At 36.5% G+C, this 13,504-nt stretch overlaps 1 protein-coding gene across 4 annotated transcripts in view; it reads left to right on the top strand.

Moving 5' to 3' along the window:
* The window catches only part of PDS5A (PDS5 cohesin associated factor A), a 118,762-nt gene that overhangs the window by 50,063 nt on the left and 55,195 nt on the right, over positions 1-13,504 (top strand). For all 4 annotated transcript variants that reach the window (XM_066387386.1, XM_066387389.1, XM_066387388.1 and 1 more), the window contains exons 11-17: positions 832-977; positions 4,741-4,892; positions 7,194-7,307; positions 9,305-9,386; positions 10,655-10,703; positions 10,954-11,093; positions 11,749-11,864. In XM_066387386.1, the coding sequence (XP_066243483.1) occupies positions 832-977; positions 4,741-4,892; positions 7,194-7,307; positions 9,305-9,386; positions 10,655-10,703; positions 10,954-11,093; positions 11,749-11,864 (799 nt within the window). The remainder of the gene's footprint in view (positions 1-831; positions 978-4,740; positions 4,893-7,193; positions 7,308-9,304; positions 9,387-10,654; positions 10,704-10,953; positions 11,094-11,748; positions 11,865-13,504) is intronic.

The following is a 13,504-nucleotide window of genomic DNA, read 5'->3' as shown; positions in this document are numbered from 1 at the left end:
ACATATCAAATGAAAGGTAGGAAGTGATTATCTTCTGGACTAGACTAGTATTTCTCATTCTTCACTTGAACATTGAGTATTTGAACTTATTTAGTAGTAGCAAATAAATGGCTTCTATCAAAATACCACCAAATTCACCAAAAAAAGGGAAGTAACATTTTTTTGTTTTGATCTTGTTTGTATTGTAAATATTTAGGAATTTTTTTTAGGTCATAGAATGTTAATAATACTCTTATTTATATATTATGTAATATGCAGATATATACCTATCAGGGAACTCACTGTAAGCATTTTTACTGCTTCTAAGTTTTTTGTTTGTTTTTTAAATAAATTTTTATTAATTTTTATGGGGTGACATCAATAAATCAGAGTACATATATTCAAAGAAAACATGTTCAGGTTATCTTGTCATTCAATTATGTTGCATACCCATCACCCAAAGTCAGATTGTCCTCCGTCACCTTCTATCTAGTTTTCTATGTGCCCCTTCCCCTCTCCCTCCTTCCCCCCCCCCAGTTTCTTCTTAGTTTTAATTTGTATTGTAACTTAAATTGTAATTATACTGTGTTGTGATTTGACTTCTCCAGAATAGTTGATGTAAAATACATTATTTATTAAGATAATAGCTATGCAACTGTAAATGCCATGGTATAATTTATTTTGTGATTACATAGGATATTGCTGCCTCACAAATAAAATTATTTTAATTCATGCCACCTTTTACAAACATTGTTTCAGTAGGGACAAAAGCTTAAGGCATTTATTCTGTCATTCTGAACATGACAGATATAGCTAACATTTATTTACTTTAAATTTTTTCTCTTATTACAGAATATTTGAAAGTTAGATCACATGATCCAGAAGAAGCTATTCGTCATGATGTCATAGTTACCATAATAACAGCTGCCAAAAGAGACCTTGCCTTAGTAAATGATCAGCTACTTGGCTTTGTAAGGGAAAGAACACTGGATAAACGGGTAAACTCTGAGGAATCTTATTATTTTGCTTTTTTTTTTAATTTTTGTTTATTGATTTTAAGAAGAGACAGAAAAACACTTATTTATGCATTCATTGGTTGATTCTTATATGTGCCCTGACCAGAGATCAAATCTGTAACCTTGGCATACTTGGACGAGGCTCTAACCAACTGAGCTACCTGGCCAGAGCATAATTTACCTTGTTTAAATTATGTGCTAAGTGCAGTAGAAATTATTTTCTTATATTTAAAGTTTTTCTGTGTGAAAAGCAAATTAATACAATGGTAAATAAATAGCTAATAATTTGCATTTCTCTGTATTTTTAAATTCTCTTTTTAAATGCATACAGTACACTAGATTATGTTTTCAGATCTTAGGCATGGGTTTGTCTTCTAGCTTACCATTCAAAAAAGAATGGCTAGGCCCTGGTGGGTTGGCTCAGTGGTAGAGCGTCAGCCTGGCATGTAGGAGTCCCGGGTTTGGTTCCCGGCCAGGGCACACAGGAGAAGCACCCATCTGCTTCTCCACCCCTCCCCCTCTCCTTCCTCTCTGTCTCTCTCTTCCCCTCCCACAGCCAAGGCTCCATTGGAGCAAAGTTTGCCCGGGCACTGAGGCTGGTTCCATGGCCTCTGCCTCTGGCGCTAGAATGGCCCTGGTTGCAACAGAGCAACGCCCCAGATGGGCAGAGCATCGCCCCCTGGTGGGCATGTCGGGTGGATCCTGGTCGGGCGCATGCAGGAGTCTGTCTGACTGCCTCCCCGTTTCCAACTTCAGAAAAAAATACCAAACAAAAGAATGGCTAAATTAAAGTTTTATTTTTACCTTTTCACTTACAGGACTTTTAAAAGAGTAGTGATTGATCATCTATATTTATTAACCTGTAGTTAGCATTTTCCAAAGTGATTGTATTTTATAACTTAGATGGATTGGTCTGTAATTCATTAAACTAAAAACATCTTTCTGTGATGGTATGTTTTCATAATGCTATCCCAATTTAAGTTGGAAAATGATGGTTTTATGTTTATTTAATCCTTTTGTGTGATTTGCTTCATGTGGGAGCAGTTAAAAACATAGGTTGATACGGAAAAGTAGTATTAACAGCAATAGCAATTACTAAGACATAATATCATCAGTAAGTAAAAGACACATATGCAGTACATACTGATTAGACATGCTACTTATTAACATCTTTAAGAAAGCTTGCCTTTGCCTTGTGCCATTTATTTGGGGCATAATTGAAAACCTGCGTTCTCCTAAATATTTATTTATATTTGTTTATTATAAAAATTTAGTTATAATTTCAGGGTATTAAAGTGTTATTTCTTGGTTATGAAATAAAGCAAGAGCTATTTAAATTCTTCTAAAATGGTCAAAGGAGACAGTTACGTAATATGGACACTTAACTCGTTCAGCTATATCAGGAATTCTGACTTTGAAGAGTTTTCCTGTGGGCTCAGTTTAAGTGAAATGATACTCTCCCTAGTGGGTAGCTGGTAATTGGCCCGCCCACCACCCACAAATAACCAGTTTAAGGTATTGCCATTTGTGTTATTTAGAAACATTCCACTCCTGTTTCTGTTGATGTTTGTTTATACTTTCAAAAAGAGTGAATCCTCTGAGAATACATGATGTGGTATGGTCATAAAATTACTTTTGGACATTTTAGGTATAATCAATTAAGTGACCTTGGATCATTTCTGAAATTTGTTTTCTTCTCTATAAAATGTAAATACAGGCCTTAGTCAGGTTTCATTGCTTAAATTACTTGGTTTCATGTAAGAAATGTTAAAAGCTATCTGTTAGCGGTTGGAATGGAACAGTTTCATTCCACCCACTAAATGGCCTATAAGTGAAAAAATGATACAAAAATGTTATAAGGGAATATTAACTTAAATAAACCAGAGATCATATTCTCCGATTTATTACTGAGGGGTTTTTTTGGGGGTTTTTTTTGGCTATTGCTTTTATTACATCTTATTATCATGATTCTAGCTCTACATTTTTATAGTATCCTTTTCTGTCCATCCTTCTCCTACCACCTTTCTTTCCAAGTAGTAAACCATCCCAAAATCTAGAAGTCACAAAGAGTATTTCACTAACTAGGATGTGGCTAGGAAATCATTTGCTCTTTTAATCTATAAAGTAAGGAAATTCACTTAAGATGAGCACTAAGGTGCTTTCCAATTTAGTAATTCCAGGATCTTGGTACTAAAGTTTGCTCTTGTTCTGAGCTAACATTAAAAGGGATGTTTGCCCTGGCCAGTTGGCTCAGTGGTAGAGCGTCGGCCTGGCGTGCAGGAGTCCCAGGTTCGATTCCCAGCCAGGGCACACAGGAGAAGCACCCATCTGCTTCTCCACCCCTCCCCCTCTCCTTCCTCTCTGTCTTTCTCTTCCCCTCCCGCAGCCAAGACTGCACTAGAGCAAAGTTTGCCCAGGCGCTGAGGATGGCTCTATGGCCTCTGCCTCAGGCACTACAATGGCTCTGATTGCGGCAGAGCGACGCCCCAAGATGGGCAGAGCATCGCCCCCTGGTGGACATGCTGGGTGGATCCCGGTCAGGCGCATGCGGGAGTCTATCTGACTGCCTCCCTATTTCCAGCTTCGGAAAAATACAAAAAAAAAAAGAAATTCTGTTAACAATCTCAAGTTTGAACAACAATGCAAAAGCAATGGTGCTCTCCTCGGGAATGGGCTCTCCCTCTGGGAAGGAGAACCCCACAGCCTTCTCTCAAGATTTAACCACTTGTAACACTACACTAGAGTATTACATTTTTATTCAAATAGTCATGTGATTTACCCTAGAAATAGAATCTTCCCAAGCTCTTTTTTTACCTGTAAAACCAAATGCCTATGCCTGGCATCTTCTAGGCATAAGTCACCTCTATCCAAATGGGACCTAAACAACGACAGATACTTGTTTTGGCGACTGATGTCTGTGGCTAGTATCAAAGCACCTATCTGAGTCTCCATTTGTTTCCTGGAATTAGAACAATATAAAGAGAAATATAAGACTTTCAATTAAAAAAAGGGGGGGGGGGATGTAACTAGGGGCCCTGGCTGATTAGTTCAATCAGTCAGAGAGCTGTCCCAAAACACTAATGTTATGGGTTCAATCTCCAGTCAGGGCACATATGAGGAGACCATAAATGTATAACTAAATAGAACAACGAATGAATGCTTCTCTCTCCCTCCCTCTCCCTCCTCCTCTCTCCCCCTCCCTCTCTCTCTCCCCCTCACTCTCCCTCTTCCTCTCTGCCTCTCTCCTTTCCTCTCCCCCTCTTTCCCTCTTCTTCTCCCCCTCCATCTTTTCCTCTCCCCCCTCCTCTTCCTCTCTGTCTAAAATCAATTTTTTTAAAAGGGATGTACCTAGGATAAACTATTTCTTTTTAATATACAGAGTGAATTACACACTTTATTTTACCTTTTAATTGCTTCTAAAACTTGGACAAATATTTTTCAGACAATTGAATGAAATCTTCTGTAAGATTTACTGTTGCTTGACTTTAAGGGAAATAAAATTTTAATTGGCAAATGTTTTGGCAGTATTTGCATTGGATAATTTCTAAAGTTACCTGGTTTCTAAGTCAGAACAATTCAAAATTGTTAGTAAAACAGTTTGTCTTCCTCTTATGAAAAATAAATATGTGCTAGTTTTTATACACATAAGTATAATTGTACAACCTAGTAAAGAATTGTCAGTTTTTGTGAATTAGTGTACTTAAGTTTGGTATCTGACTCATCCACTAAACTTTATACTTTCTAGTGGCGAGTAAGAAAAGAAGCTATGATGGGTTTGGCTCAGCTTTATAAGAAATACTGTCTCCATGGTGAAGCAGGAAAAGAAGCTGCAGAGAAAGTCAGCTGGATAAAAGACAAACTTTTGCATATTTATTATCAGAATAGCATCGATGACAAGTGAGTAATATATTTCTAGAATGGTTGAATATAAAAGTGCTTTTAAATTTTAAAAAAATACAGCTTACTTCCATTTAATAACTTTAAAAACTATTCTTTGTATATTTATACATACTATGTTTAAATAAGGCTCTAGCACGGGTACAATAATAATAGCGAAATAGTCATAAGCTTTGGAATCAGACGAGAGACCAAATGTTCATTCTGCCCTTGATTAGGTATGTGTTCTCGCACAACTGACAACTTCTGTGCTCTCAGTTTTATCTAAAATGGGGTAATATTAAAGCCTTCCTTAGAGAATTGTCAGGTGGATTAAATAAAATAATGTAAAACCCCATAATTGCTAGTTGTAATTTTTCCTTTTAGCAGCAGTATAAATATCAACAGAGATATTACTGTATCATCTTTTTTAGTGAGGTATAACTGACATAATTATATTAGTGTCAGACATAAAACACAGTGATTCTGTATTTGTGTATATTGTGATCACCACAGTAAGGCTGGTTAACATTCATCCCTATGCATAGTTATAATTATTTTTTCATGTGTTGAGGCCTTATGTTTTGTGAATGTTACTTTTATGTTTTTTTTTGTTTGTTTTTTTGTGGTTTTTTTTGCATTTTTCTGAAGCTGGAAACAGGGAGAGACAGTCAGACAGACTCCCGCATGCGCCCGACCGGGATCCACCCGGCACGCCCACCATGGGGCGACGCTCTGCCCACCAGGAGGCGATGCTCTGCCCATCCTGGGCGTCGCCATATTGCCACCAGAGCCACTCTAGCGCCTGGGGCAGAGGCCAAGGAGCCATCCCCAGCGCCCGGGCCATCTTTGCTCCAATGGAGCCTTGGCTACGGGAGGGGAAGAGAGAGACAGAGAGGAAAGCGCGGCGGAGGGGTGGAGAAGCAAATGGGCGCTTCTCCTGTGTGCCCTGGCCAGGAATCGAACCCGGGTCCTCCGCACGCTAGGCTGACGCTCTACCGCTGAGCCAACCAGCCAGGGCTTGAATGTTACTTATTCTATGTTGTAATAATGGTTTTTGTTTTTGCAAAATACTAATTCAGTGTACAGTTGAATTAGACTGACTACTTTGCATCACTGGATATGTATTTTATTGATTAATGAAGAGCCCTTGTATTTTTCCAGTGGTATTAAATAATAAATACAAGGTTGTTGTTAGCAAGACTGGAAACAGATAAAATCTACACAGGAAAAGCAAAATTTTCAGGAAGGCCCTGGCCGGTTGGCTCAGTGGTAGAGCGTCGGCCTGGCGTGCAGGAGTCCCGGGTTCGATTACCGGCCAGGGCACACAGGAGAAGCACCCATCTGCTTCTCCACCCCACCCCCTCTCCTTCCTCTCTGTCTCTCTCTTCCCCTCCTGCAGCCAGGGCTCCATTGGAGCAAAGTTGGCCCGAGCGCTGAGGATGGCTCTGTGTCCTCTGCCTCAGGTGCTAGAATGGCTTTGGTTGCAACAGAGCGACGCCCCAGATGGGCAGAGCATCGCCCCTGGTGGGCGTGCTGGGTGGATCCCGGTCGGGCGCATGCGGGAGTCTGTATGACTGCCTCCCCATTTCCAACTTTGGAAAAATACAAAAAAATAAAAATAAAAATAAATAAAATTTTTTTTCAGGAAGTAGTATGAACAAAGATCCCCCTGATTTTTTAAAGGACAACATGAGAGAAGAGCTGAACTGTGATCAAAGAAAATTAAGCTGGTTATCTTTTTGAGACTTAGGTATTCTCAAGAGCATAGCTTTATATATGTAGTGTTAAGTAATTTGTTGTAGACCAATGGAATAGGTAGCCTAATACCCTACTGCCCTGTGTTTAGAAATAACATATAACCCTTTTAGAACAAATTTCATGTGGACCAATTAAAAGGTAAAGCAACAAATAGTCACCATTGCTCTAAATATAAAAATAACTGTATCTCATATGTTAATATGTGGACTGTTACTATCTGACTTTGTTCTGCCTTTTTCAAGACATTATGGATATATTTGATGTTGTAAAGTAAAAAATTTTTTTAGTCTAAACAATGAATAAAATTTTAAAATATTAAAAAAACTATTTCCAAGGGAAAAAAACTAATCACAAGCTGATCTTTTTCATTGTATTTGCACACATTTATATTACCATTGGCAGGTTATCTTTGCAGAATATAGTTAAAATACAAAATGGCTATTGTTTCTTTAAAAACAGGATAATTGTGTTATTTGGGGTTTTGTTTGTTTCATAGACTATAGAGAAAAATCTCTAAAAAACAGAATAATTATGTTATTTGGGGGGGGTTTTGTTTGATAGGCTGTTGGTAGAGAAAATCTTTGCTCAGTATCTTGTCCCCCACAACCTGGAAACAGAAGAGAGAATGAAATGCTTGTATTATTTATATGCTAGCTTGGATCCAAATGCTGTCAAGTAAGTTACTTTTTAATGATTGTTTGGAGTATTGCCTGAAAATTTCATAAAATTTATGTTATCTAATTATTGTTGCAGGGTTGTTGCTTCTGGTTGAATGAAGACCTTCAGATAAATATATGTAGAGGAAAATTGTTTAAGTTTATGTTAAGTTAAAAGCTGGAATATTCCCATACGTGTAGGCATATTTGACAAATGAGTCAGTAATACGGTTTCAGGGATTGAAATAAGTCCCCTTGTCAAAATTATCTTTTGTCCACCTGTTGACAGTGATCCAAGTTACACTGTTGGAGTTTTTCCATGTTAAGCCTCAGACTAGTTCTTTTATTAGGCAAGTATATCTAAATCACCTCTATGTAGAATGACAGTATACATATTTTCTTCTGAACCACTTGGGAGTAACTTGAAGACATTGGATCCCCTTATCCCTAAATTCACTATATATCCCCTAAAACAAGGATATTCTCTTATATAACCAGAGTACCCTTATCAAAATCAAGAGGTTAACATTGATTCAGTATTATTTTGTAATCCATTGTGTTCAGATTTCCTCCATTGTCCAAATAATGTTCTTTCTGGATGTTTTTCTTTTTGTAGGTTTACACATTGCATATTTATTTGTAATGTCTCTAGTCTCTTAATATGGAACCACTCCTTGGTCTTGGTCTGTTATGACTTTGGTGGTTTTTGGAAGAATATTGTACAGGCTAATTATTCTGTAAAGTGTCCCTTCAATTTGTCCAGTCTTTATTAGATTGAGATTAAGCTTTATCAGCTTTATCAGCAGCAATTCCACAAAAGTAACATTGTGTCTTTGATGCATCATGTCAGGAGGTATTAGCTATCTTTTTTTTTAAAGAGAGACAGAGATAGAAAATGAGAGAGAGAGATGGGAAGCATCAACTTGTAGTTGCTTCACTTTAATTTTTCATTGATTGCTTCTCATTTGTGTCTTGACCTGGGCCCCGGGGAGCTCTCAAGCCAGTGACCTTGAGCTTCAGGCCATCAACCTTGGGATCATGTCGATGATTCTGTACTCAAGCCAGTGCCCCATGCTCAAGCTGGCAACCTCGGGTTTTTGAACTGGGGACCTCAGTGTCCCAGGTAAGGCTCTATCCACTACACCAGCACCAGTCAGGCCAGCTGTCCACTGTAAAAAGATTTGCGAATGGTTCCTAATACTCACTATAGGTAGTAAACCCCTGGCCTAAGGTGTTTTGTTTTGTTTTGTTTTGGTCTCTCTTTATATTTCTGAATATTTGGCAAGAATACTTAGAGCTATACTAATTTCCCAGAGGTCCTCTAGACACCTGGAATTATGGGGTAGGTTTGTGAGAGAAGAAAATCTGCTTTCATGGAGAGAAAAGAGTCTAAAATAAACACATTCAGTTTAAATGTAGCATATCAAATCTACATCATTTCTAAGAAATTTCATATTTTGAATTAATCTACAGCCCTTGATGCATGCCCCCTTGGCCTAGCATAAAAAGGCCTTTATCTGATTTTTTTCTATAGCATGCATTTTATATTTCTTTGTATCAGAACATTGTAGCTACCACTGTTTAGAATGTTTTTCAATTCCTTTTTTTACCTGGGAGGATAGTGTTTATCCTTCTAAAATTCTCAAATATTTTCTATTCAGAGGTGGATTAAGATCTGTTGAGGCGCCAGGCGCAGAAGAAAATATTGAGCCCCTTACATTAGAAAAAAGTGTAAAGTTGGGGTTTTGCGTGGCCCTTCAGAAGTCGGGGCCCAGGGCGTGTGCCCAGTGTACCCGCCGTTAAATCTACTTTTGTTTCTGTCATAAGAAGCCTTATATTTACCATTTTACACTAAACTATCTTAATCCTAATAAATAAATTTTTTGGTGCTTAAAATTTTAGGTAGATGTAGAAGAATGTTGTATCTGCACCATTGACAAGAAAAGTAATAAAAGTTGGATAATTACCAGTATTTTTATATTATATACTTTTTCATATTTATAACTTTATTTACAGAGCTCTCAATGAAATGTGGAAGTGTCAGAACATGCTTAGAAGTCATGTACGAGAACTGTTGGATTTACACAAGCAACCTACAGTAAGTTCATGATTTGTTTAAATTGTTAGTTATTATTCAGTTTTCCTGTAGTTATATATAATGAAGCAAGTAAAAAGTATCTCAAATGTTTTATTTTCCAACTGTCAGTTAAACATAATTTCTGTAGTTATCTAAGCTAAATTTCCATTTCAAATGAATATAAAAAATTCTTATTTTTCACCACAAGGAAAGAAGTGCTGTTTTCTAGTTTAATACACTGAAATTTTATACAGTTTATCAATTTTTAAATAATTTGAATTAAATCTCAAGGTAAAATTATATTAGAATAATTTTTTTTCAATCTATAATTTTTGGTCCTTCAGTGGTTAGTCTATCAGATCAAGTATCAATTCTATAAATATGACAAGTCAAATTAACAAAGAAATTCTGCCCCAACTTTTTCTGGAAGGTGGGGGAAGGAAACATGATCTCTTCTAAATGTGTTTTCTAGAATTAATATTCTTAAACAGAGAACCATAGACTGAAACCTTTCAAGGGCCCATGGACACTAAAGCAAGAGTCAGCAGACTTTTTTCCTAGATGACCAGATAGTAAATTTTGGCTTTGCTAGCCATACACTCTGGTGAACTCTAAACTCTGCCATTGTAGTGCAAAAGTAGTCATAGACGATATATAAATAACTGGTCATGATGGTGTTCAAATATTAACAAATTATTAACAAAATGTTGATGTTAATAACAAAATATTAACAAAAACAGATGATCCATTGGTAAACCATAGTTTACCAATTTCTGATACAAATTTAAGTCATACTTTATTGTAATTGAGGAAAGGGAAGAAAGGAAGGTGATTTTCTGAGGTTTATATAAGTAGTGGGCAACAAAATAGCTAATAGAACTCTATTCATGAAGAAAATTTTTCTACTCTTCACATTTTTAGTTAATTTTCTTTGGTGTATGCTTTCATAGTAATTTTATATAATTATTTTATATCAAAATCCTGTTTAATCTTCTGGCAAGATAAAAATTCCCTATGAAAGTTTGTACTCTAAATGCTTAAATCATTTTTCCTACTGAAATTTCCTTTCCTTCTATTTGTCCTAGCTTGATAGTTGTTGCTCCTACATAATTTTTTGTTCCCAGCTTAACAAAGGGTATAGATATAATTCTATAAATGATAATTCATTTTTTAGTGGGTAAATTGTGATGATTGTACTTAACTTTTAAAAATGTATGATACTGAGCATAGATTTTCTTACAGAAATTTCTTAGCATATATGACTTCTTTTGTTTTTGTTTAAATTTCAGTCAGAGGCTAACTGTTCTGCCATGTTTGGAAAATTGATGACCATAGCAAGTGAGTACGTTTATTCACTCTGTATATATATTATAAACATCAAAACAGACAAATAATTTACCCAATGGGATTATCAGCTTAATCTAAGTAAGATGAAATGATCCTTTTCTTAGTAATTTATTTCTAAGTACCAGTTAGGCTGATACTCTCTTGCTGGGTCAGCATTATTTTTAAGACACCTTCTTTTTAGTTTAGTAGAGTAGTTTTTCTTAAGATAATATTGATTCTCTTTCCATTTTTCATTTTATAGAGAATTTGCCTGACCCTGGGAAAGCCCAAGATTTTGTGAAAAAATTTAACCAGGTTCTTGGTGATGATGAGAAACTGCGGTCTCAGTTGGAGTTATTAATCAGCCCAACCTGTTCATGTAAACAGGCAGATGTTTGTGTGGTTAGTATTTATATTTTTACATTTGTACTTCTAATTTTGCTTAGAGAAATTTATATTTCATTAAAACCTGCTTTACAGTCTGACCAGGTGGTGGCACAGTGGATAGAGCTTCGGATTGGGACACGGATGACCCAGGTTCGAGACTCTGAGGTCGCCAGCTTGAGCGTGAGCTCATCTGGTCTGAGCAAAGCTCACCGGCTTGGACCCAAGGTCACTGGCTCGAGCAGTGGTCCACCTGGTCTGCTATAGCCCCCCAGTCAAGGCACATATGAGAAAGCAATCAATGATCAACTAAGGTGCCGCAACGAAGAATTGATGCTTCTCATCTCTCTCCCTTCCTGTCTGTCTGTCCCTCTCTCTGACTCTGTCTCTGTCACACACACACACACACACACACACAAAAGCAACCCTGGTTTACAGAGATTATTTTACTTACATGAATTTACCAGTTTTGTGAGCTCTGAATTATCTAGGAATATGGCTATGATTAACTTAGTTCTCTTTACTTATCACTCATCAGCCAAATTCCTAGGAAAACACTAGAGAACTAAGCCAGGGAGATTGGTACCTGTAGGCTTTGATGCCTGCAATCATATTTGTTTTGAAAAACATGAAAGTGAATCATACTTATGATAAAACTCTTTCCTTTTTATAGAGAGAAATAGCTCGGAAACTTGCAAATCCTAAGCAGCCAACAAATCCTTTTTTAGAGATGGTCAAATTTCTGTTGGAAAGAATTGCACCTGTGCATATTGATTCAGAAGCCATAAGGTAAGCTAGGAAATATATTCACTGAAAAATTAAATATATGAAACTGCAGTGTTGTAATTTTAAATTCTTGATCCCTAAGAAGACCTAAAAGGTTTTCTGTATACCTTTTTAATGGGAGAATAATACATCATTCATGTTGTAAGTATGGTCTGTTTTCATGTTCAGCTTACTTCAATGCTATTTTGTTTTTTAAGAGTTCTTGTTTTTATATTTAGCTTATATATGCTTATTAAAGAAAACCTAGAATATAAGAACAGAGAAGAAAATTTCAATCTGGATACTCAGTCTGAGTTTTCTTAAAAATTTTAATGACCACTTACACTTTAACATTGATTACATCTCTGTTCACTTGAGATATGTGAAAACAGAATATTGTTTTGAAATAAAGTGTACATATAACATTACCGTACAATTGAGGAATCCCAATACTAGATATTTGCCTATAAGAAAATATATATTTCCTGATGACATCAGATCATTTACAGCAAAATGGTGGGATCTTGATAACATGATACGAAGTGAAATAGGTAAATCAGAAAAAACCAGGAACTGCATTATTCCATACGTAGGTGGGACATAAAAGTGAAACTAAGAGACATTGATAAGAGTGTGATGGTTATGGGGGGAGGGGGGAAAGGGAGAGGGGGAGGGGCACAAAGAAAACTAGATAGAAGGTGACAGAGGACAATCTGACTTTGGGTGATGGGTATGCAACATAATTGAACGACAAGATAACCTGGACTTGTTATCTTTGAATATATGTATCCTGATTTATTGATGTCGCCCCATTAAAAAAATAAAATTAAAAAAAAAAAAAAGAAAAGATAAAATATATTTCCATAAAGACTTAGCTACTTGTAGCAACTTTATATCTTTTTTAAAGAATTGTTTAAAAATATATTTATTGACTTTAGAGAGAGAGGAAGGGGAAGAGAGAGACAAACAGAAACACTGATCAAGAACTGTATGATTTCACACATAGGTGCGATATAAAACTGAGACTCATGGACATAGATGAAGTGAAGTGATTACCAGAGGAAAGGGGTAGGGGAGGCGAGTAAAGAGGTACAGTTTTACAGTGACAGAAAATGATTTGACTTTGGGTGATGAGCACAAAATGCAATCAACAGTTCTAATGCTATAGAGGTATTCACCTGAAACCTATGTACTCTAATTGGTCAGTGTCACCCCGTTCCCATTAAATTTTAAATTAAATAAATAAATAAAGTAGAAATATCCTAAAGTCCATCAGTTGGTGATTGGATAAACATACTATGATATAGCTATACAATCGAATGTCTCTCAGCAATAGAAAGGAACAACTACTGATCCTACCAATACCAGTGTAGGAATTTTAAAACATATGTCACATAAAAGATGTCTGACACAAAGCATATGAAATTCTAGAAAAGGTAAAATAGCAACAGGAAGCAGATCAGTGATTGCCAGCTTGGGAATAGGGTATTCAACACAGAAGGATCATAAGGAAATATTTTGAGGCTATAATCAAAAAGAGATGAATTGATGCTTGACCAAACTTTGGCACAGTGGATAGAGCATCCAACTGGGACTCAGGGGAACCAGGTTTGAAACCCTGTGGTCCCTGGCTTGAGTGCGGGCTCATCTGGCTTGAGTGTGGG

The sequence above is a fragment of the Saccopteryx leptura genome, chromosome 5, assembly GCF_036850995.1.
Source record: "Saccopteryx leptura isolate mSacLep1 chromosome 5, mSacLep1_pri_phased_curated, whole genome shotgun sequence".
Classification (NCBI taxonomy): Eukaryota; Metazoa; Chordata; class Mammalia; order Chiroptera; family Emballonuridae; genus Saccopteryx; species Saccopteryx leptura.
The sequence above is the reverse complement of the archived record's forward strand: the minus strand, read 5'-3'. Positions and strand labels throughout refer to the sequence as shown.